General features: G+C 41.8%; 3 protein-coding genes across 10 annotated transcripts in view; all 3 read left to right on the forward strand.

The window, feature by feature from the left end:
- runx1 (RUNX family transcription factor 1) overlaps positions 1–2,496 on the forward strand; it is a 51,343-nt gene extending 48,847 nt beyond the window's left edge. For all 6 annotated transcript variants that reach the window (XM_042079577.1, XM_042079580.1, XM_042079576.1 and 3 more), the window contains 2 exons: positions 195–320; positions 971–2,496. In XM_042079577.1, coding sequence (XP_041935511.1) covers positions 195–320; positions 971–1,482 — 638 coding nt within the window. In that variant the 3' untranslated portion in view covers positions 1,483–2,496. The remainder of the gene's footprint in view (positions 1–194; positions 321–970) is intronic.
- Positions 2,497–5,874: 3,378 nt separating this feature from the next.
- LOC121697824 (protein downstream neighbor of son homolog) lies at positions 5,875–14,055 on the forward strand. The gene is made up of 10 exons (XM_042079575.1): positions 5,875–6,444; positions 6,888–6,968; positions 7,133–7,339; positions 7,599–7,777; positions 8,847–9,025; positions 9,366–9,465; positions 9,726–9,863; positions 10,884–11,082; positions 12,471–12,686; positions 13,451–14,055. Exons 1-10 carry the CDS (start codon positions 6,037–6,039, stop codon positions 13,583–13,585), a joined length of 1,842 nt encoding a protein of 613 aa, XP_041935509.1. The 5' UTR covers positions 5,875–6,036; the 3' UTR covers positions 13,586–14,055.
- Positions 14,056–18,956: 4,901 nt separating this feature from the next.
- Positions 18,957–25,342, forward strand: LOC121697826. 3 transcript variants are annotated; one of them, XM_042079582.1, is made up of 7 exons: positions 18,957–19,143; positions 20,953–21,020; positions 21,331–21,654; positions 22,348–22,695; positions 23,715–23,813; positions 24,673–24,720; positions 25,071–25,342. In XM_042079582.1, exons 2-7 carry the CDS (start codon positions 20,975–20,977, stop codon positions 25,181–25,183), a joined length of 978 nt encoding a protein of 325 aa, XP_041935516.1. In that variant the 5' UTR covers positions 18,957–19,143; positions 20,953–20,974; the 3' UTR covers positions 25,184–25,342. The 3 variants fall into 3 exon arrangements, with proteins under 3 accessions (XP_041935516.1, XP_041935518.1, XP_041935519.1); XM_042079584.1 differs by having other exon boundaries at positions 21,421–21,654; XM_042079585.1 differs by lacking the exon at positions 25,071–25,342 and having other exon boundaries at positions 23,755–23,813; positions 24,673–24,716.
- Positions 25,343–25,788: the final 446 nt, after the last annotated feature.

Consider the following 25,788-nt stretch of genomic DNA (forward strand, 5'->3'; position numbering starts at 1 on the left):
ATTGTGTCTGGTAGGGCGGCTAGGAGTGGAGAGAGTGTAGGACAGCAGAGGAGGTGTGCTGTAACTTTATTTTTAGGGCTGATTATATTGGTCTATTTCTGTATGTGTGTGTGACCGTGTGTTTATTGGAGACAAGGGTTATTTTTTGTTGGGGGCAAGTGCACTGACTTTTAATTGGTTGATTTCAACTGCAGACTCCAGGCAGATGCAGACGTCTCCGTCCTGGTCCTATGAGCAGCCATACCCCTACCTGAGCCAGATCTCCACGCCGACTGTTCACCCGACAACGCCCATCTCGCCCAGTCGCAACTCTATTCACTGTAAGTGATGCTTGAAGGAGCATTAAACACACACACACACACACACACACACACACACACACACACACACACACACACACACACACACACACACACATAATCAACTTGCAATCACATAATGGCATATATTCCTATGCCCATTCACCCTAATTTGATCATAACAAGACACACCAGAAACTGTATAGATGCCATTCACCAAATGTAGAAGCAAATGTTGACATTGTATCCATCTGTGCATTTTTCTGTTGCTTAGTTATCTATTCATTTACATAGATAAGGCAATTGCAGACATCATGGCTATCAGGAATGGCATCCATATGTAGACCCTTTCAACTGCATAAAGAAATGTACGTTCCGGTGGCACAGAAAACAACATTGAGCTAATGATAAATTGGGGACAAAAGAAAACAAACAAAAAAAAGTTTTAAAGTTGACATTTTGTAGAGCATTACGGTAAAGTTAATTTCAAAGTATCTGCGTTGGTTTTGTTTCAACCGGAAACCTTCTAGGAACAGATTGAAAGGGTCTATATAAAGTATTACTGTATATCAACTAATGAATGAACTGAGACTAAAATGAAGCTGAGATTACTCTGTTAAATAACTTTATCTTGCCTATAGCACTCAGCTTCTTCCTCCTTCGTCACACAGGCTCTGAGCTAACAGCATTCAGTGACCCCCGCATGACCCTGGAACGACCTTTCACCTCACTGTCCACAATTCCAGATGGCCGCTTCGCAGACCCACGCATGCACTACCCGACCGGAGCCTTCCCGTACCCTCCCACGCCGGTCACCAACGCCATTGGTATCGGAATGTCAGCCATGACGGGCCCGACCGGCCGCTACCCTACCTACTTGCCTCCGCCTTACCCCTCTGCCTCCTCCCAAGGTCAAGGTGGTCCATTCCAGGCCAGCTCGTCTCCCTATCACCTCTACTATAGCACAACAGCTGGGTCATACCAATTTTCCATGATGGCAGGGGGAGGTGGCGGGGAACGGTCACCTCCTCGCATCCTGCCCCCCTGCACCAATGCCTCCACTGGCTCCACCCTCCTCCACCCCTCCTTGCCCAATCAGAGTGACGTTGTCGTGGAGACGGAGGGGAGCCACAGTAGCTCTCCCACCAATATGTCGGCAGAGGCGGTGTGGCGGCCATATTGAGTGCCATAGCTTTGAGCTTTGAAGGACTTCTGGACTGACCACTGGCCAAACAGCTGGTGGTTTCCCATTAGAGGAACAGACTCCTATAGATGTGTGACACCAGGACTGTAGATTGTATTTTACACTGAGGAGCATGTAAGACTCGCATTTGTTTTGCTAAAGAGTTGCAGATAGTCTGTGTTTAATATTGTTGTTTTAATTATTTTTTAATATTGTTATTGTTGTTGTTATTATTATTGTTATTATTATTATTGTCATCATTATTACTGTTATTACTGATAATGGTGGATTATTTTAGGAGTGTTAATGGATTGCCCATGTATGTCAACACTGCTTCCTTTTTATACATGCACCCCCCCCCCCCCACACACATACACACACACACACACACACACATTTACACACAGTCACTCACAAATTCCCACACACATTCACCCACTTTCTCAGAAAACAGAGACTGCCTAAAGAGGATGTTTTGAATGTTGTGTGTGACGATAAGGGGCGAACGGGTCTTTCCTCATTTCCAGCTCATTGTGCGGCTCATTCATAAACTGGAAGTTAATTTTACCCCTTTCTGTGTCTGCCAGTATTGGAGGTTAGCTCAGGGCTGGAGCAACCTGATCCGTCTCCAAGCATAAACACACACTTTAATTCATTCAAGATGCACTTGTTTCGTTTTTAACCCACAATCTGTTTTTCATCTACTCGCTCGCACAGATGATTATGAGTGTAAATTGCTTTGGGTGGTTTCTCCAACTTCCAGCGTCAAAAACAAGATGCATTTATGTTATGAGGGTAAAATTGGTTCTGAGGGTATGAATGAATTGCAATTTCCCATGATGCACTGTCCTATGTAAATAGCAACTGACTGTAAATGAACACTTTGTGACATAATGGTTTGTTTGTTACATTGGTTGCGTGACACACTGTTTCTGCTTTGACATCGTCACAAGATGTAAATGTAAAATATTCCTTTTTTTTGCTTTATTACATAAATATAAAACTTTGTTGTGATTGGACTGATGTATTTGTTTCTGTCGGGATTTTTTATAAGAGTACAGAACCCTGATTGAATGAAAATAGGAATGTAAGAGGATATCCAAAGGGGGAACGCATCAATTCAACAACCACCCCCACCACTGCTTCTCTCTCTCTCTCTCTCTCTCTCTCTCTCTCTCTCTCTCTCTCTCTCTCTCTCTCTCTCTCTCTCTCTCTCTATCTCTCGATCTCTCCTCTCCTAGTAGTGTCATCTTGTGCTGATGGGACAGATCTGGTCAGCCCGCTGACTGTGTGCCAACTGCCAACACAGAGCACACCCTACCCAGCTGCCCCGCTGTACACTGCTATTCCTGACCCCACAAGAATTTACACAGACAAGTATACAAGCCCTGACCTGCCCTCTGCCCATGGCCATTTCCTCACCGACACCCTCACCACACACACACACACACAAACACACACACGCACACCAACTTTAATTGTCTCTCAGTTTGTTGAGTACAGGCATGTATTTTATTTTAAAGGAAGGGGGAGAAAATGGCACACACACACAAACACAAATGTCTGAAATTACACAATATATTAATGAGTGCTAGACATACTAGAGAGAGAGAGAAAGAGGTGGGGGGCTGCAGAACTCCAGGGCTCAGAGGATGCTGGCTGAGGGATGGAAGGCCTTAACTGTAATCCTGCTCCAGGACTGCAGCCAATGGCCATAAAATCAAATAGTCTTTATAAAAAGAGCAGCAGGACACCACCACACCACCCACACAAATACCAGTGCAGTGTGTGTGTGTGTGTGTGTGCGTGTGCGTGTGCGTGTGTGTGCTTTTGAAGAAGCAAAAAGGGAGGGGGACTCTCTTTATAGTTGTGTGGTGTGTGTGTGTTGTGAGCAAGAGATGTAACACAACTTCACAACTTGGGTGTGTTTACATGAAACTAAACTGAAACAACCTCTGTCCTTTAAATGAAATTAATTTGATACTTGTCAGACACAAATGGAGAGCCTTCACAATGAGCTTCACCAAGAGAAGGATCAGTTGTTAGGCTACAGTGTATCACAGACTGTGGCACAATACTACCACCTGGTGGTCAGCTGCTGCACACACAAAATTAATTTCTTCTCAAAAGTTTACATTCACATCTACATCATCATCTTTAATGTTTACTTACAGCACAAAATGTAAGGGAAAGGGCCAAATCACTGATAGAATATTAATATGCAGAAAGTGGTCTGTATGTCCTGAAATATTTCCAATTATCATTTCAATTAAATCAAGGTTGAAAGGTGCATGACTAAATGACATTCATCAACCAGTGAAGGGTGAAAGTAGACCTACCATATTCTGCCTGACACAGATAGAGAGAGAGAGAGAGAGAGAGAGAGAGAGAGAGAGAGAGAGAAATCAATGGCCATTTTGCTGACATCTTCACTAGACATGACGGTCATTAATCACAACTGTAATGGCATGGTAATGATAAACAGCAGGAAATTAAATTATTTGAGTTGTCTATGCACATCGTAGGCTACCCATCCATATCATCAACAACACACTTTTACACATGTTTGGGTCTGTGCAAAACAGTCCAATGTGTCAAGCCTACTTTCATTATGATATGGTGAGTTGTAATATTTCCTGTAAACAGGGTCAACTTCTCTTTTCTATATTAAAGGTAAGTCAGTGCAAAGGTATTTTCATTTACATTTATGACTCGTGTTTTCTCCATGTCAGGTCTGTGAGTGACATGTACACCTTTATCACCTCAAAATTGTATCCTAAACAAATGTAGTCTAAGATTTTATTTATTAATTCATTTAAATAGGCCTAGGCCTACTACATAAATCCCTCAACCTAAAAAGTATGTTTAATTCAGCCTGATAAAACAGGCTTCCTGAAACAATTAAGATGAAAAGACAGAATTAGTGCTACAAAACATTACAAAATTACCAACATCAAATTAGGCTACGCAATGAAAACATTACTTAAACCAAATTTAGGCCTAGGCCTACATGCCACCAGCATGTCACTTATAGATATTAGAAAGCTAGATACGCCATTGTCCATCCAAGTTCTAAGTGGCATACGTGAACACGGCCGCCATATTGCTGGGGGCAAACACCTTACTGTCTATGGGCAACACTTGCCAGCAAACAGAGACACCTGTCTGATTTCCAATCAGACTCAGAGACACCTGTATCTCCACTGGCCTCCAGTGATCGTTGCCCCCACCATGATGGCGGCGCTATTTACGTACGTTCATGGGCGGATTATGAACTTTCGGGCCCCTGGGCCCTGATGTATTAAGGGCCCCCCACTTATTGTTGTATATGTGGAAGGGGGGTTTGGGGGTCCTCCCCCAGAACATTTTTAATTTGTTTGATGTGATTTCCTGTATTCTGGTGCATTTTGGGGATGGCCAATACTAAATTCAATCAGATTCATAGCCTACATCCTGATTTGTTGATATTGAGGCAATGATTCCATGCAAAGGCTTGGGCTTCAGGGCCCCCTGACCCCTTGGGCCCCTGGGCCTGGGCCCGGTAGGCCCGTGCAGTAATCCATCCCTGCGTACGTTCTGGAGCCCAATGTGGTATCTAGCTTTCTAATAGCCTATCTATGATGCCACTCATCTCCCCTGCACATCTTTCTGTAGCCTATAGGGTGGATTGCCCTAATGTGGGACATTTTTGTTTTTGGACTTAGGCTATAGTAGGCTATACTAGGCTACAGTGTGAAGGTAACACATTAAATCCACATCCAATTTTGATCGCAGAACCCTACAGCTTTGTTTTCAGTTTCACTGACATTCATTAGTTTGGGGAAGAGCCACAACCACTGGAGCTTAGGTCAAAGATTGTTAAGGCGGAGCAAGATGTTTCATCAGGAGCCACTTCCGGGAACCCGGATCGCACGAGGGGGGGGTCAAAATCCCCCTTTATGCAGAGCAGAGGCAGCGATTGCTCCATTGAAGTCTATGGGCATAGCTCAGAATTTCACCACATATGCTAAGGTCTTGGTTCTATAGAGTTAGGAATGTGAATTTCGGGCACGTTTTCATGATCCTCAAACCCTTCTGAACATTTCAGGTACATTTTTAGCATTTTTGAGCATTCCAGTCTGGAGAAAATTAACCTTATATCAGGTGTGCGCCGGTTATTTATGCAGCTGCTGTTGGCCGGTTGCAACGTACGCTCGTCAATACGTCATCGACACGCCTCTTTATGCAGACAGGATTCGATCCCCATTTCGCGCCCATAGACATGAACTACGACGAAGTATCTTGCTCCGCCTTAACAATCTTTGCTTAGGTGTCCCGCAACATTAGGACAATTTAGCATAAGTGTGCTTAGTGCGCATGTCTGTTGTGGATAGCCCGCCTCCAAATTTGAGCGGGCCACTCCGTCTCGCGCGAAATTTGTATTGTGTCAAACAGGAACCACCGGAGAAAGAAAACATCAACATCAGACCACGAACAGTAACGTTGACGTTAGTTTCTAGCAGTTTACTTACTACAACTCTTTGTTTTAACGTATTGTTTAAGCTTACAGCAGCAATGGAACAGGCCGGGTACTCCCCAAGTTTTAAGAAACCTGCTGATATTATGCGAATGAGAAGGAAGCGAGCAAGGAGTGAGGGAGTTAGCCCCAACGTCCGTAAATCTCTATCGGTTCCTGGGACTCGTCCATTCTCACCAGGGCCATCGCTAAATGCTCCTAATCGTCCTGGTGGAGGAGGCCAAAAACGGAGGAATCCTTTCGCGAACATCGAAAACACTTACAACAGCCCGAAGAAGAGAGCAACTTTTCGATCCGACGGAGATGTGGATGATTTTTTAAATTATAAAAATCGTGCTCCTGTCGAGACAGACGGAGAGAACTCGGCACATTATGCAAACACGACTTCATTATCCTACTTGGACCAGTTTGTACAAGAAGCCAAAACCAGTGAAAAGTTGCTGGAGGTAACGTTAACTAACTAGTCAAATTATGTAATAAGAGCAACCTATTCGCAGGAGTGCAACTTTACTTTATGTAAAATACCTATCAGGTTGGTTTCACTGTAAACAAGTGGGTAACTAGCAGCTAGCGAAAAGATTGCTAACGTTACCCTGAAACCGGTTTAAAGTTATGTTTAGCCTACCGCTGCATAGATGCTTTAAAAACCAGTCTTTTAGATAAGCAGTCAAAAACGTATTGTGCTCTGCTGTTGCTTGCAGCACGTCATGAAATGTAACTTTATCTAGTTCAACCACAGTTAACGTTATTATTCTTAATTATTAAATGTTTAATTTATTTATCTATCTTGAAATTGGTGATCAAGATACTAGTTGAGCGACAATATATCGTTTGACTACATGTTTTTTGCATTGTATTGAATTCTCGAACGCCTTACAATATTTTCCAGACTCCTATTTCCATCTCCAAAGATGATTCCCTGTTTGAGGCAGATTTGTTTGAAGACGGGAAAACCACTGCCTTGGTTAAGGTAATTTGTCTTGCTAGGCAACTCTTAGCTGACTGTTTTCATTTCAGTGACTCCTGTTACTAATATCTCTCTTGTAATCTCATCTGTTACTAATATCATCTCACTGTTTTCAATGACTCCTGTTACTAATACCATGTCGCCTGCCTGGACTGTCTTTTCTATAGAGTCCCCAGCACCATGCTGCTGTTGAAGAGACTCCTCCAGTGTCTGAGTGTCCAGAATACCCTGCCGACTGGAGTCTGAAGACGCGTCTGCTGTTCACCTCATCTCATGCCTTTTCATGGGCAGAGCAACCCAAAGCTCAGGAAGAGGCGCAGGGCTTGACCCAACACTGCAGGGCAGAATATGCCTGTCTTCCTCAGAACATACAGGTGCTGATTAGACTACTTACTTGCTCCCCTAAACATGAAACAGATAGGAGGTCATGGTTAAGACTACTACATGCACTCCAACAAATCCTACACATTCTTAACTTAACAATGAGAAAATGAAAAATATACTGTGTATAAATCTACTTGGAATCAAGCAAGATAGTTTTACTCGGTGCATCAGAAATCAAGAAACACCTCCTGAAGGAAATATCCCCAGCTCATTAATTGACAGCTCCTCTGTGTGTGTGTGTGTGTGTAGGATCCTCGATCGTGTCCAGAGCTGCGCTGCGGCTTTCAGCAGGCTCTGCAGTACTGGCAGCACCCGTCCTTGCCCTGGCTGTCCCTGTTCCCGCGGATCGGAGCTGAGCGCAAGTTTGCTGGAAAAAGCTCACCATGGAGCCAGGATGCGGAGCTGCAGCAGAGCATGATGCGCGAGTGGTGAGGAGAGACTGTGTGTGTGTGTGTGTGTGTGTGTGTGTGTGTGTGTGTGTTTTAATGCTTAGATGAAGACTGAGGATGTTGTCAAGTTTCTTGTAGTTTTAGTTTTCTTTTTTGCTCTCCAGAATTTTTAGCACACTTGCTAAAGATGTTTGAAAAGACTTACTAAAAAAACTATTATAAATCCATCTTAATATTATATTTAAAAGCATCTTTATTTAAGGTTAGTTTAATTCTGGGTGCCTTGATAAATGGTTGGTAAAACTTGGTAATGGTTGCTGAAAGGCAGTCCAAAGCACAGATCAGTATTCACTCAAATGATTAAGTGAACACAAAATCTAGACCTTCAACCTAACTCCAACATTTTCAGAATAAAATGTATTTATTTAATTGATGGTGATGGAGTCTGGCTGGCTATATATTTAATTTATTTGCTGACTTAAAGGTACTCTAAGCAGTGTTTCCCACAGAATTGAATTCTATTTGTGGTGGTAGGTTTGCAGAATTAACTTGAATGCAACAGTTTTTATTAAATTAGCGCAGCGTGGTTATGGTGCTAACCAGATTTAAGCACAATTTAGTACAACCTGGAAAATCATTGCGTGGTGGTCAATGTTGATATTGTGGTGGGCCGCCACAAATAAGTAAATGTATGGGAAACACTGCTAAGCGATGCTGGGTAACGCCACATCTGTTGACTTTCAAACAAAACGGAGAGCTAGCTCGCTACTTCCTCCCCCTCCCTCCCGTGCTGCTCCCGTGCAATTGAAAGTCTCCTAAACGCGCATCTCGTCTGTGATTTTCTGGAATAGTTTATGTTTTACAGTGTCAGGACACAGCCAGCTAGCGGCTGGTTAGGTGATATTTGCAGTAAGTGACATAAAATGTTTTAGCCTAAAAAACATGTGGCATCGCTTAGAGCACCTTTAAGACAACATTTCATAAACAGCAAGGGTAATAATTCTGGAGAGCACTAGTCTGTCAGATGACTTGTCCTTGACTGTAAACAGACTGACAGAATGATTTCCATCCTGGTCCTTTCCCTCGTGCTCCTGCTCCTGTGCTGTAGGTCGGTGAGCCTGACGTCCCTGTACAGCCTGCTGAAGGCGCGCCTGTGCCCCTACTTCTACCTGTGCTCCTACCAGTTCACCGTGCTCTTCCGTGCCTCCGGCCTCAGCGGCGCGCCGGGCCTCACTGCACTACTCACGCCCACCACCAGGGGGCTGCGCGAGGCCATGAAGGCAGACGGTGAGAGATCTCTGGCACACGCTGATGCGGTGACAGACGCTAGTGTTATTGCTGGCTTGCATGCAGCACACAGATACACAAACACACTGGGAATTTACTGGAAATGTCCACTTGTGTCATTCCCCGCCCTGTGTTTTCCCAGATCACTACCACATGCACACACCAACCCTAAACTTATAAAAACAGCAATTCAACTGTAATAAAAGGTTGCAATTATAGTTGTTATTATTAATCGTGCAATTTTCACAATGAGGAATTGAAGTGGTTAGTAAGTTGTAGTAAAGGAACAGATTGTTAAACGTGTGTGTGTGTGTGTGTGTGTGTGTGTGTGTGTGTGTAGGGATTGAGTTCACACTGCCCCTACTGGAAGATAAAAGGAAGAGCAAGGAACACAGTGATGAGTGCAAGTCTGCTGAGGGAGAGGACCCGCACAGCTCAGCGTGAGTCTCTTTCTTTCTTTCTTTCTTCTTACTTTCTCTGTTTGTTTGTTTTGTTTCTTTCTTTCTCTCTTTGTTAGTTTCTGTCTCTCTTTCTCTCTTTCTCTCTCTCTCTATTTCTCCCCTCTGCTCTCATTCTCTTCTCTCACTGTCTTTCTCACTCACTCACACACAGACACACAAATCCTTAGAGTTCCATTTGAAATTTTTTTTATGTGATTAGGTCACATGTTCTGACTGTCCTCGTCTATTCTTTGCTACAGTTCTGGAGAGCACAGTGACCAAGAGGTGGACAATGGTGTGGATGAAGATGACGACGATGATGATGGTGGTTTCTCCTGGCTTAAAGAGATGGGAGTTCAGGATAAGATTAAGAAGCCAGACTCCATCACCATCAAACTGTATCCTTTTAGTGTTTATGTGTGTGCCTGTATGTGTGCGCCTGTGTGTGTGGGTGTGCGTCTTAATTCTCAGGAATCAACTGAAATAGCAAGTGTTACCCATCTCTTGCTCCTGTATAAGTTAACTCAAGAGTAAGTGGTTTCATGTAGCTAGGCTAAACAAAACAATTGAGAATCTTTTAGGAGGTTTACCATTTAAAGGTGCGATTTGTAGGATTGTTACCGAACGTTCTGCAGGCCAAAATCAAAACACTGGTGAACGTTCTCAAGACTACCAGACGCGAGCCTCTTCTGGGTTGCCAGATGTAATGAAGACTTAGCTAACGTTAGTTGACCTGCAGCTGCTTTAACGTTTCTCCAACCATGACCCAGCTACACATTACGGAAACAGTGAAAACAAAAAATACCTCTCTAACCAACGTAACATATTTAGCTGAAGTTAGCGATGCAGATGAAGTTTAGCCTAGGCTACCTGTTGTGGAGAAATATGGCCAGCTCTGCGTCACACTTGATATTCTTCGTTTGACGAAGACGTCACCATCTCAGGAAGCTCCTCCGATGTCCACTTAATTTGTTTATTGTTTTAATTTTGGAAATTTGCCTGCCTCTCGTAGGCGTTCATGACTACAACTGACAGCTGTTGACAGTTGGCCTTTGCTAATTTGGCAACCCAAATAGGAGGACGCTCTAGCCCATTATTAATACGCTATTTTAGAATTAATCGTTCAAAACATAAACGAAAATTCTAAGACATTCCGCCCCGTAACTCTTTCTTTTTCATGGGTTTTACGGGGTTTTACAGGTTAGAGTAATGTTGTCAAATAAGCCATTACTTCAATTCATCGTGTTTCCTTACTCTCTGACAACATATGGTGATCATTTTTGGAATGGTTACAGTTTATTTTCCATTATTTCCTACATACTGGACCTTTAAGTCTAAGTTAACATGGCTCAGTGTAGGGCGTCCATTTTGTTTCTGTTGCAACGTGGCAGTAGCCCTCCTTGACCTGCGTCCCTCAGTCATAAAGAGCGCAGCTCCGTGTGTCTGGACCACAAGCCCGAGTCTGTGGTCCTGGTGAAGGGTGCGCACACACACACGCTCATCAACTTCCTCATCAACTGCAAGAGCCTGGTGGCGGCGGCTGGTTCTCAGGCAGGCCTGCCCCCCACGCTGCTGGCCCCCAGTGCTTTCAGGGGGGCCACTCTACAGACGCTCAAGGTGAGACACACACACACACACGCAGTTAAACACAGCTCTAGGGCTGCACGATTTGGGAAAATTATCTAATTGCGATTTTTCTGACTGATATTGTTAGTTAGTTGTATGCAAGTCTCCTCCAAGTGACAGTCATTTTATACACAATGCTGGCAATGCATTGAGTTGACTGTGGCTTAGTGGTGGGGCACTGTTTCGTTATGGTTTGCTAAGGAGTAGGCTAACCCTTTGCTTAAAATAGTGGAGATCTGGGACGAGAGAATTTAATCTAATTTAACATAATTACAGAAAACTTAATCAAGATTGAAAGGCATTTTTCTGTGTATCGGTGTTGCGTTAATCCCACATATGTCATTTGACTGTCCTTTTCAACTCGTATCACTATAAAATCCCATAAAACCGGACAAAAGTCAAGGCTCCCAACACATTTCTATGGAGCCGTAAGATTAAGTTGACGGGCCATGTCTGCCTGCACGGAGCTACTGGACTGTAATTGGCTCATCTTCGTTCGATGGGTGGGGTTTTGCGAGCGGTCAATTTGCGATAAGATTTTTGAATGTCAATGAATTGATTCAGTTCAATATTCCAAATGTCTCTTTAATTTGTGCCACCCCTGATTGGTGAGCACGCCTGGTGCACAAGAAGCACAGCACCCCTGACTGACTGTGAAGCTCACCAATCAGAATTTCTGTGCCCCTCACACACTACGCACACCCACCAACCAGAAGTGGCATAGTCAAGGAGGATGAAGTTAATATAGAAGTCAGAAATGTGACAAAATTAACTGTGCACAATTATTTGTAGCTTTTGCAATTGGGTGATTTTGTCGGTTCAACATACCTCAACACCGCTTACACACGCACACACACACACACACACAGAGCTCGATACTTCTGTACGTATGTATAGCACCTTATGTCTGATCCAGGCATGTTCCGAGTGAGCACACTGTATGCGCCCAAGTGAAGAACACACACAGATGTGCAGCACCTCAGTGTGCAGACGGACCGTGCATGGCCATGGGTTGAATATGATCATCTAAGCACAAAGTCTATTCACTAAATTCTACATACTTGTCATGTACACACACTTCATCTCTGCTAATTCAGAGGACTGGTGGGTAGAAGAATACACACACACACACACACTCAAATTAAAATTTGAAAATGTGTACGTCTACCAGACACTAGCAGATTTGGTCAAATTCACCAGCCACTCAATATTAAAATATTACTTTGTGTCTACCAGCCACACTCATATTTTACCAGCATTTGGCGTGGCTGGTGCTAATTGCTCATTTCCATCCCTGACACACACACACACACACACACACACACTTTGTGATAATCTGTCGTTTAGACATTTGTATTCATCATGACTCCTGTCCACAGGCACGCAGTGTGAACGTGAAGACACAAGTGCGGACAGGCTACCAGGATTTGTGCAGTCTGGAGGTCACAGGACCCATAATGCCTCACTCCCTTCACATGCTCACTCAACTGTTGCGCACTGCCCAGAAAGGGTCCTTCAGTGCTGGACTGTACACGCACGAGCCCACAGCCGTCCTCAACGTGCCTGTCTGCAAGAATGCGGAGCCTAAAGAACAGGTTAGATATCATACAACCTCACATGAGCACACACACAATTGCACAGTAAGACATTTAATATTACTTAACAAATATAAAGACCTAGTAACAAAGACAAGCGATGTGAAAAACATCTTTGAATATGAATTTTAGATTGTAAGATTCTTCATTCTTGCTCCAAGAACACATACACTTTTCGTGGTTTGTAAACCACAGGTTGGTGATCTCTTGGTATCATTTTAAAATTGACCCATAGTCCTATTGTTCAAGCTCATCGCATGCAGCCCATAGGAAAATAAATGATGCAATTTGGGACAACAGGCCAAGTTATGGACAGGCAGCTTAAAGCAGACCCATTGGGGCAGTGGGGAGTTACTTTCAGTTTCAGTTTTGATGGCCCTATGGGTCTGCTTTAAGCTGCCTGTCCATAACTTGGCCTACATTGTCCCAAATTGTCTTATTCTTTTTCTGATGGGCTGCATGTGGTGAGCTTATACAACAGGGCTATGGGCTCCTTCCCAGACCAACCTGCAGAGCAAATTTAAATTCTAGTTCTCCCTGGCATTTTTAAAATCATGTCCCCAGAGTGTAGCACTGTAGCTGCTTGGCTGTCCTAACTGTTAGCTGCAGCAACTTGAGCTAGGTAGCACTGAATAAAAAAAAAAAAAAAAAGAAATCCCGTACTGACTGACCTCCAGAAACCGAGATCTATGTGAAAAATTGCTGGAGATTTCCTTCAGTGCATTTCTGCTCTTTACTAATGTCTGTTTCCTCCTCGTTACCAGGTCGATGTGGGAGCTCCCTCTGGGTGCGGTCTGTCTCCGGCAACACTACAGCAGATCGTGGAGCCAGCGTCCCTGGGTAAATCCGCCCTGCGCCAGTTACACCTGAGAGGCTACGGGTACACCTGGAAAAGCTGAGGCGCGCGCAAAGGCCCTCATACACTTTTAATATATCATCTTAGTTTTTAATGTACACATATTTGCCCAAATGCACACAAAGCCACAAGATACACAACTTCAGCACTTGGTTCTCCATTTGAAAGTAATATGGGAAGTGACTAAAGGACATCACAGCTCTTTTATTCACAGAGAACCAGAGCTTCACTAGACATGCAGTAACTAAAATATTCAACAATCTTTCTGTCCCTTTACCTTTGTAAAGTTGAGAAAGAGTGTGTGTGTGTGTGTGTGTGTGTGTGTGTGTGTGTGTGTGTGTGTGTGTGTGTGTGTGTGTGTGTGTGTGTGTGTGTGTGTGTGTGGTCTCAGGACACAGCTTAATGTCACAGCTTAATGTGTATTTAGAAGTTTTGATAAGTCTTTTTATGAATTTGTGATTGCGCCCTGTATGTGAGTGATTAAAAAGAGCAGTTGGTTTTTGTGTCATGAAATATGTTTTTTGGTGTTTATTGTTATGGGTTGTTATGCTCTTTGTGTTTTGTCTCTTTCTGTTGCCCTCTGTTTACTCACCTCCACCCAGTTTTGCAGTCAAACATTCATGGCAGTTTTTAATTATGGTTGAGAAAAAAGGCCTAGTTTTGCTTGCCAGACAGATCAGAAGCTTCTTATATTAATACACAATGCCTTGCTACATTACTACTCATAATGTCATGCCTTTCAATAATCACATCAATGACAACACGTGTTCATACATGCAAATACATTCCTATTGTGCAGCTTAAATACAGTTAAGTGGTATGCTGCAACATCAGGGATGCTCTTTCAACTGTTCTTCATTTATAAATGTGTCACAATTTGCCTTACTCACGTGGCGACCATAATGTAAACCAAGAGGAGGCTATGGGGTACACTGGCTATCATAGAACACAACAATGAAATGGTTTGCATACCCCATAGCCTCGTTTTTGATTTACAATGGTCTGTGTGAATAAGGCGAATAAGCATTGCCAAAAAAGTTCCGTCCGGAGAACGAATGCTGTAACATTTAGCTTCCACTATTGAGGTCAGTTTGCAGGGTTATTGGCCTTTGAGCCACAAGTGTAATGCTGAGTGGGGTAGACTCTGGAGAAAATATGACTCCATGGAACCATGGAAGCTTCGTAGCGTCTAACAGCCCAATGTGGATAGACCACACAGATCTGTTACCAATCAAGGATATTGTTACCAATATTGTTTTTCAGCCCTGTAGCTTGTTTTCAAAGATTTTAATGATGTACTGTAGATGATGATATCCCCACATTATTCACAATTTAATTTTAAGAAGCTTTATTCTTATATTGTTTCATCATTTGCCCACACATGTTCACACAGAATGATGAATACCTCCACTTTAGGTACATCTTAACTTCTGAGAGACCCTGGGGGTTTCTCATCTGTCTTTTGGTCTATCCTCCCTCCCTTCCTTACTCCCTTACTCCAGTCTTAGCCCCGCCTTCTAATTAATTTTGTGAAGGAACGATAGGAGGATGGGGGAATGGGAGAGACCTATCGTTCCTTCAGAAAATTAATTAGAAGGTGGGGCTAAGACTGGAGGAAGGGAGGGAGGATAGACAAAAAGACAGATGAGAAAACCCCCTTGTCTCTCTGAGGTGTTCTTTTTACCCAATCATGGTGCCAGTTACCTCATTAGTTGTGAAATGTTTTTCATTTTTGTTGTTTTGTTCATTACACAACTTTTACAGGATTTTGTTGCCCCAGTCCCAACTTTTTTATGAAGTGTTACTGGGATGACATACAGTAGGCCTATATTTCCCATGAAATAGTAAAATTTGTCATATTAAACACTTTATATGTTGTCTATGTCCCTTTTTGTAGTTAAATATGGGTTTACGAGATTTGCAGATTATCACATTCCAAACTTTTTTTCTGATTTGCGGTTCTACATCTGTCTGACGCCTTGAGCCTGAATCGCTATCGACATGCTGTCGAACATGTCTGCCACTTCCTTTCTGACTTTTTCAATTTTGGCCTCATTGGTAACTTGGTTACCTGATTTAAAGTTCATTATCCATTTTTCCTTGGCAAAATAATCCACATAGACCTGGTATTTGTTCATGTTATTGATAATTAATTTCACCCTCTCTCTCAGCTCTTCCCTCTGGGAAAACGGTATTTCTTCAGAACGGTATTTCATCATTAAAATATCTAACAGAGTTTTTTTCAGTTCCTTGCTGTATATGCCATACACAACTGAATTGTAGTTCAAATAGACCTCATCCTTATCAAAACTCACTGTCATCTCTGATCTTATAAACTTGGTCGCAGAATCAGAAGGGCCATTATGGAAGTTCTTCTGGAGGAATTCTGAGATGTTCTCACGTGAATGGCCCACCACATTGATCATTGCCTTCTCCACTTTTGAGTGGAACTTTAGCACATTGACATTGATGACATGTTCACCCCTGAGTGACATTGTATTGTCTTGAAGTTGCTCACTCAACTGGTAGTCTGGCAAGATAGCACGGATCATCTCCAACATGAGCTTATTGGTCTCCTTTTCAATCTGTCTTCTCAATTCCACATTCACCTTTTCTCCATCCTGATGCTTTGTCAACATTTCTTTAATGTAGCGAAGGAGTTTAAGTTCAGAGACCCCTAGAGTAAAGTAAGCATTTATCGGTGAAAAGGGCAGATTGACATTTATAACTATTAAATAATAATAATTAATCTAATTTTAGAAGATTACTTATTTGGAACCTGTCACATATAAATGCAGCCATGTTATTGCATGATTTAACAAACATGAAAAATGTGTAATTGTCAGTAGTTGTCTGCTAGTACACATGTATAAATGGAGTGCTGTTGCTGAGTACATGGACACGGTCCAAAAAAAGCTTTTCACTTTCTGCAACCCTCCCGGGGTTGTTAGATAACCAACTGTAAATTCTGCATCCCTTTCCGGATGTTCTTAATGCCTACAAGCTTTTCAATAGCAATAGCAATTCCATAGTTTTGGAAATGAACTGCCATGTTGATGTTGTTTCATAGGCTATATGGTGAAATATCTTTATTTTAAATGTCAGGCTTATCTGAGATAGTCAAGCAGAAAGAACACAAAGTATTAACCCTTTATCTGATGTATAGTCTCCTCCCTTACAGGCTATATGAGTCAGCATATTGCTTCTCTGTACAGATTCAAACTATGTTTGTTTATTTGTTTATTTTGCATTCTGACATTAAGTGACTCATATAATTAATACCACATACCCTTCGCTGGTTGAGTAGTGTGTACAGTCAGTTCTGAGGACTCCTGAACCCCATTTCTCTTTTCCGAGACAGGGAGCCACCCTGATTCACATCTGCCTGGTTTTATTTGAGCACATACAACCTCCTCCTTTTTCCTGGCAGATGATGAGCTAAAGCTTTCTTCATCCTCTGCCTCTCCAATGCTGGTGTTATCTTCCGAGGCAAAGACCGAGCACAAAGATTTCATAAAGGAATCCATCACTGAGTCCCAGTCCCAGTGTCTCAGCATCCACTTAGATCAGAGCACTAACGAAAGTGAAAGTATTATTTGTATTGCTAGTCAGCATAAATGCCCAGCAAGATTTAATTTAATATGTATATCCTCCTGAATGTGATTCTGCATTAAAGTGGCTTTGAACTGCTGTGTAGCTACTAAATGTTACACTTTTGCCTTCTACACATCAAAGGTACACACATGAGATGTGATTGATTATATTAGATTTTAAGATCAGATGATATGCATCATATGATTAGTCACAGGTAAAAAGCAGTTATTTCAGTTAATCAAGTAAATTAATAGATAGGCAGCCATGTTACCTAATTATCAGACTCCAGTAAATGATAAAACATGTGGACAGTAGTTTTAAAAGAAGTGATACACAGTGTCAATATAATTAATGTTATGCTACAATAGGCACTAATGGTGTCAAACACCAACATCATGGTTTTTCATGTGTTGTCATGTAACAACTTACGGTGTCAAGTTGCTTCTCTTTCATACTTCCTTGGTGTTCCATTGCAATCTTGAAAGTCCTGGAGTCGTGGGTTTTGGCCAACCTCAGTAGAGGTGACCACCTCTCTAGACCCACTGCAGTTTGCCATTGAGTGTTGAGGATGCCATCATCTACCTGCTTCAGCGAACTCACTCTCACTTGGACAAAGTTGCCTGACAAACGTGCATAAATATCCTGAATATTTCCAACTAGCCACGATATGACAAAATAGTACAAACATGAACCATTAGTAATAAACAGACATACAATCAAGTGGAAAGACACACAAGTTAACTCTCTTTCAATTGGTAGGTTAAATTCTAAGATGGTCGAAACAGTTGAACCCCTTGAAGGATTATGAACATCATGCATTTTACAATGAAAAATAAACAAGAGATTGTTTGCCACAGCCCTGCAGAATTCAGAAAGAAATCCTGCAATATGTTATCTCTGTAAACAAACAGATGGCAGTGGTATCCCTGATGAGTTTTCAGGATTTCATGTTTTCAATGTCACCATGAGATCACAATGCCTTCTTCATCTTGTGAGTCTTTCCAATTGAATAGGGTGACATTTCTTTTTGACTTTTACTGGATTTAGAGTATCACTTGTGTGACTCATCAATGAAATGTGTTTTTTTTTTTACCATGACGCAAATCATATCATAGGTAACACAACATGGGGGAGAATGCTAAAGTCAACAAGAACCTGATCCCAATAATGACATGTCAACATTCCACATGCATCAATCTTAATCATCAGTGTTACACAAAGTAATAGTTCAAAACGTTAAAAAGAACTATATTTCAACCTACAATTTGGTATAAATGTATGTTCAGGAAACTATTATGAATTATTAATTATGAATACTATTAATAATTATCAATTATTCTAATGCCCTCTATATCAAAGTAATGCCCATGCTTATTCGGCAGCCATAGCATCCAGCTCGTTTTCCATAACAAAACAACATCAAGTGCAAAATTTAAAATCACTTGACGCACACTGTCCTGTCATACAACCTGCACCCCATGTGCAGTCTTCATAGACCTCTGGGCCCTAGTTGCCATCTAATATTTCCTGTCAGGCAGACAGCTCTGTATTACATGCTTGCACTTTACAGTCTAGCTATTGCAAGAATTTTCTAATTGATCTGACATTAATATGGGTGATAAAATAAGGGTTAGACGGGGTGAGATGGTCTAAACATTTATTTACTTATTTTACGGACAGACAGGAAGAACTCAACGGTAAGATTTGCTATTGGTTTGTGGTGCACGCGCTTTACAGTGCGACTCTGGATTTATGTGGGGGCCGATCGCTTCGCCAACTATGATGGTATGGGTACACGTGCTTTACCCTGTAGCCAGCTAAGCATGTATCGCTGCTATTGGGTAACTTAATTGTAATTTAATGCAATATATTGAAACTCGAGAGGCGAGAAAAGCATGGGCGATGACTGCTAAAAAAAGACAACGTTTGAAAGCTGCAAGTGAGGCATACAACTAGTCGCACCTTTCACGTTGATTCGTTTATCTCATCGTGATAACTTGCAATTTGGTGAGTACACCTTTGGTTACGCATTTAATCTCTCACGGTCTACTGCGACGGTCGATATGGCATGCAAATAAAGTTCATCGCAGTCTGGGATTCTGCCAAGAGAATAGTTGGTGCATATTTTTTATGACTGGCGTGCTGATTTTAGTGTAACATAGGCCTATAGCTGTTTGTTGTAAACTGGCTTTTTTTGAGTTCTCAGTTTCATTGCCTGTGCGTTTTGTTAATTTAGCTGATTGTGTGGGGAGTAATACATCAAAAAGCAAACAAAAAATACTTTGAATTGTTTACGTGTAAGCATATGGGCATACCTTGCGATTTCTAATCTTTTATTGTCAGAGAGAGGTCAGGCTACATCCAGTTACATGGAAAAGTTCAATAATATGCGTTGTATGACCAAAAAAATAGGCTATAGTATAATGTTTGTTTTGGATTGCATTTTTGGATGCTATTTAAAATGGGTTTTCTTCGTTTATGAAGAAAAATAACGCACTTTCATTACGCGAAGGTTAAAATAGCCTCACCACACATATTGATGGATATTTTTTTTTCTGCTTATCGGACGGTTTGCATGGACATTGGTTTGACATGGAAAACAGTTAACACTTCAGGGTTTCATCTGTCGGGGATCCCGGAGTCGTCTCGTGCGCATCGCGGACAGCTGCGCGGTTGGTGAGCCAGAGGATTCTGCAGCAGGATTGAGTTACTGATCACCTGACATTGTTCCGCCGCCTCGCCCTTCAACGTATTGGCAGACGTATAGTCCATTCGAGTCGAGCTATTCCGCTGGCACTAGCCCACGAATGACACCACTGTAACATTTTAGGAAGCGTAGTAAATTATTTGGACTGCACGTTTTAAATGGGCACTCTGCTCTCAGAAAATGTTTATTTCTAGACTTTTTCTTACGATGAGTTAATCATTCTTGCAGTTACTCGTGATATTGTTCAGCAAGCATGTTAAAGGTGCAGTCAGCGATTGTACAGCAAATCGTACATTTATTAGCAGACGCTTTTTCTCAAAAGAATGTCCATTATATTTAACCAACGACCAAACGAAATACATCAGCTCACCCCTCCATTTTGTATTCCCAGAGAAATTCCACACAGGGTTTCGCTCACATAATGGGCATCTACCAGGTCCTGAGGAGATGATTAAACGTGACAAAAAATGTGATGGGCTTAAAATTGCGTAGGATTGCTGACTCTGCCTTTAATCGGGATGATATGTAATGCTAGATGGATAAAACTGGATGAAAAATAGTCATTCAAATGTACATCGATCAGCCGAACATTATGACCGCCTGGCCCTATAGCCTACTTATTGTGTAGGTCCCTCTTTTGTTGCCATATTACAGCCCTGACCCCTTGACTCCACTAGACCTCTGAAGGTGTGCTGTGGTATCTGGCAAGACCTTAGCAGCAGATAGTTGCAAGGTGGGGCCTCCATGGATCGGACTTGTACGTCCAGCGCATCCCACAGATGCTCGATTGGATTGAGATCTGGGGAATTTGGAGGCCAAGTCAACACCTTGAACTCGTTGTATTCCTCAAACCATTTTGAAGCCAGATTTCCCTTGTGGCAGGGCACATTATCCTGCTGAAAGAGTCCACTGCCATCAGGGAATACCATTTCCATGAAAGGGTGCACATGGTCTGTAAGAATGCTTAGGTATGTGGTATATGCCAAAGTAACAGCCACGTGAATGGCAGTCCCCAGTAGAACATTGCCCAAAGTGTCACACTGCCCACCCCAACCCACGTGAGGTAAAAGAAAATGCAGTTACATGCAGTTTGTCCTTTTGTTTTTCAGGGGAATCCTATGTTGCAGCAGGATGAAGGTCCTTTGCTTGGCTCTGACTGTGATATTAGTCTCAGCTGGTAAGAGGTTGGAACGTAGAGCTGGTCTAGACTGTAGAGTATGGCTTATAGATGACACATGGCTCCCTTGATGTGATGGGTAATACACATTCCTGATGATTTAGTAGGACTATGTTTTTGTAGAGGTGAAAACCATGAAAAGCATTTATAAGACATATGGATCTGTGAACGCATGACAAGTAACTGTATGCAAAACTATTCCATGACCCAAAACACCTTAAATAAATGATACACATGATTTCTTTGTTGTTTTTTTGTTTTTTCTCTCTCCTTCTCCCATCCCTTCTCTCTCCTCCTTGCCACACTTCAGCAGCTCTTGTTAGTGCCCAAGATGTGCAACATGTGACTGTAGACTTTTGGAAGAACTTTACACTGACATGTGACCTCACGATGCACACAGACATCGCAGCACAGCAGCCACTGAACATCAGCTGGGAGGCCATGGGCAAGGACGTGGTGCGGTATGACGGGAATATGCACTATGGGCCGCTGTTTCAGAACAGGGCCTCAGCCACCTGGGACGATGGGAAGCTCTTTGTCACGCTGCATCCAGTGGTGTTGAGTGACGCGGACGTCTACGAGTGCTTGTGGCATGGCAGGAAGACTCTTCGCACGGTCATCATCACGGTTTTGGGTGAGTACGGACAAGAAGGCCTGCTCTTCAGGGGCTGTTACATGCAAAATCCATTTCAAAGGGAAGGCTGCCTGGTGTTACCGCAAATCTAAAATCTATGAATCCAGTAATTCACATGTATCACATATATATGGTCCAGTTTCAATTGGGTAGCTAAAGCATGACCTAGGTGTTCTCTTGGTTCCTTTGGATTATTGTGTGAGTGATAGTCATAATGTACTTTTAGATGTCTAAAATGTGAAGCTCAATGAAATTATCATTACAGTATACGATTGAATGGAACACAACCTTTTACAATATCATACAATGATATTTATAGTTTTGAACAGGTTGGCAAAGATATGCACCCCAAAATACAAAAAAACTGGCAGTGTATCTCCCAACAGACTTGTGCAACATTGGTATCATCAATGCACAGGAGGCGTGTGCACACACATAAGAATTACCATTGAATTTGAAAACATTAAAATATAGTACATGGACTGGATTTATTGATTACTTGGCATGCTTTATATTGACCAGGCATAGCTTTGTTGTTATAGATCTTTACTTTCTAAGGAAGGAACACAACTGGATAAGAAGCCATAGCCTAGAGATAATCCCCTTGTTTCATTCTGCTCATTTCTGTGTCCCTTTGTCTTCCTTCATATCTTACCCTCTACACCCACTCCTTTCAATTTTCCCTCAATGAAGAAACTTATAATGAAGAAGACATATTTGTTCGCTATGTGAACGACAGTGTCCGATTGCCCTGCTGGGGTATAATTTCTAAATCAAGAACTTTGGAAAAAGTGTCGGTCTATTGGAAGAAAAATGGCAAGGACCTCTACAGTCTGGTTGGAGGGAGGCCCCCAAATCCCCCCAGCTTCATGTACAACAATGCATTTATGAGCCAGGACCTGATCCAGGAATATGGTGAACTGTCCTTATTCATTGAAAACCTGTCACCTGAAGACACTGGAACATATAAATGTTGGTACAGTGACGACAACTTCGCTGCAGTGCCTGGGATACCAGGGTCGGTCGAGCTTACAGTATTGGGTAAGGAGACACGTCCTTCTACATTTCAAGTCAAGTCAAGTCAAGTTTATTTATATAGCGCATTTCATACACATAGGTCATTCAATGTGCTTTACATAAATAAAACCAAATAATAATAACAAATAAAAGCATAGAAGGGCAATATAGTCAAAGAATAGTTCAAAAGGTAAAGATCATAATAAAAAGAAAACATAAAACACAAGGTAAAATCATTTAAAAATAAAGAATGATTAAAAAGACAAAATAAAAGACACAAGGTAGAATAATTTTCAAGACAGATTCAGAAATTATAACTCAGTGCAGTTAGCAGAAAGCATCTGAGAACAGTTTGGTCTTAAGTCTAGATTTAAAACTGGCTACAGTTGGGGCCTTTTTAATGTCATCCGAAAGTTGGTTCCAGAGCTGAGCCGCATAGCAGCTAAAAGCTGCTTCACCATGTTTAGTTCTAACAGCAGGTTTTACTAACAGGCTTTTCTCCTGAGACCTGAGAGGTCTGGAGGGTGTGTACTGCTGAAGCATGTCGAGAGGTATTTAGGTCCTGCTCCATTAAGTGATTTATAAACAAGCAGTAGTGCTTTAAAGTCAATTCTGTGACTGGAAGCCAGTGCAGGGACTTAAGAAATGTATCAGCCAGCCTGTCAGCCACTTATCAACTGTTAGCTTAAACCTACCCCGAGCATTATATCACCATAACCCAAATACACGCTGACCCCCCATTAATGGATGAAAATGATCATCTGAGTCATCTTTCTCAGCAACTATGCGGCACAATGCATATTATATTATATTAGTTTGTGAAAGACCACATATTTAACCCTATATGAAATTACATTAATTTTATTGATTTCTTTGATGCTATGTGATGTGTTCTGGTAGAAACCATGAAATTTACTTAAATGTACTAAATGTAAGAAAAACAAAGCGTTCTCTTTTTAAAATGTCCATATGGTCAAATTCAGAGTAGACGCTTTGGATGCTCCGTGCTGTTATGTGATTTGCTTGTGACATCCTCCCTACAGACTACATACTCCCAACTGAGATAGATCCTTTTGTCGTCAGCGACAACAGCAGCTCCAGCCCGACCTCCTATCCCACCATGGCCGACCAGGAACAGGAAGGTAAACAGGCATGGAGGGGACACACAGGCTCACTGTCACCCACACAGTCCCATTCAGAGAGGAACCTGTCTGCGACTTTGCAATAATGAAACATGACATATAGTGTTTGAACAAGTTGGCTTGTTTGTTCTGTACATAAGCTGATGTTAATAGTATGAGAACTTCATTTGGTGTTTTGGTCACTAATGGATGGATGTCCAGAGGAATTTCATACAACTCCTTTTCGTTTCATAATAAGCAACTTTCCATGATCCTTTTTGATGGTTTTAGACAAATTGGGTACCCCTTTAGCACTAATGAGTACCCAGTACATTGGAAATTGATGAAATGGGTTATTCCTACATTGTGTCACCTTAAATATAAAGTTTAGGTGATGTATTCTCTGGGTTGATGATTGCTGTGGGTAGAATGGCCCTTGTAATGTAATTGACATGTAAGTTGCCTTGGAGAAAAGTGTCTGCTAAATGAATAAATGTGAAGTACATTGCACTGTTATGCAAATGCAGAATAGTCCTGTGGGCCAGATGACTAAATGAGTAAGCGACTGTGAGCGACTGTGTTTTAAAATAGGTCAATAGCGCAATAACTACTCCATAACATAGCTAATAAACACAGCCTTAAATGTCTACTGCTAAATGTCCTACTCATATTTATAGGGATGTGTAAGTCTGAATGCTGCATAACACTCCTCAAGGGCACTTCTGTTTATGTTCACACTGTCTTAGAACATTCATATGGGACGGGGTGGGATGGGACAGTAATCAAAATACAACTTTTGTTTTTAATGTATTGTAGGCCTATATATGTTTGATTATTGGTAGCTGACAAGTCCATACATATGTTTATTTCATTGTAACAGAAGTCTGGCCAGAAATGCAGGGCACATCAGTTCTAGAAACCAGCCCGGGTAAGACACACCTCACAGAGGCCAATGCGCTGAACCAGACACTTCCACATAGCACCACAAACCCACACTGACTTTACAACTAAACACAATTGGCCACGTCAGACTCTAGATATCTGAATGGAACGAAAGCAATATGGAACGAAAGCAATCACAAATATGTTTCTGGTTGACTATTAATAGTGATGTGTAAAATGTGTCAAATTAATCTAGACATATGTGACAGATGATCCTATATTTCTCTTTACCTATCAACCTTACACATCCCTATAGCTATAACAATCCTGTCATAGATTTTGTCTTGACCATGTTGTATTAAAGGTATGAATTTTTTTTCTTTCACTTTCTCCAAGGTGCTGAGGAGACTGTACCCCCACTGCCGTGGGTTCGGATCGGAATAATCTCTGGGGTTCTGATCATCACGGCTCTCGTAATGGGACCACTGGTGGCTATGGGAAAGATTTAACACATCTTTTAGAAGAGAGGCGATCTGCGTTTTTTTTTTTTTTTTTAAAAACATTCACAAACTAAGAATTATTTCTTTATTATGTGTGCTCAGAGATGTCACTGTTTCATCCAGTGGTAGGCAAGGAAAAACAACCAATCTTTCTTTCCTTCCTGTTGATCTTAAAAAAAAAAAAAAAAAAAAAAACAATTCTGGGACTTAATTCTGCTGACTTTAAAGTTGTCAGGACCTGTAATTCTAAAGCATTCTGTAATGGTTTCTGGGACCAGAATGTTCTGGTCTTCACGTGAACCTGAATCATCATGAGCTAACCTGCTAATGTGGTGCTGATTAGTCCATTGTGATGCTATACGATTACAGGCCCTCTGTGACAAGGGCTGAGAAGAGCATTCTCATTCCTACTCAGTTTTATAGCATAGGTGCTGCAGCTTTACAAGTAACCCTGAAATAGATCATCCAAAGTGAACTGTTTTCATCTGGACCATTATATGTCTAAGCAGGAGGCCTTGGCCAAGTAGCATGCTGGATTTAATGGCAATGTTTAGTTTTGTCCAATTTGCTACCTCATTGGCCTTTTAATTACCCGCTTCATGCTTATGTAGAAA

Source organism: Alosa sapidissima, chromosome 22 (genome assembly GCF_018492685.1).
Source record: "Alosa sapidissima isolate fAloSap1 chromosome 22, fAloSap1.pri, whole genome shotgun sequence".
Taxonomy (NCBI): domain Eukaryota; kingdom Metazoa; phylum Chordata; class Actinopteri; order Clupeiformes; family Clupeidae; genus Alosa; species Alosa sapidissima.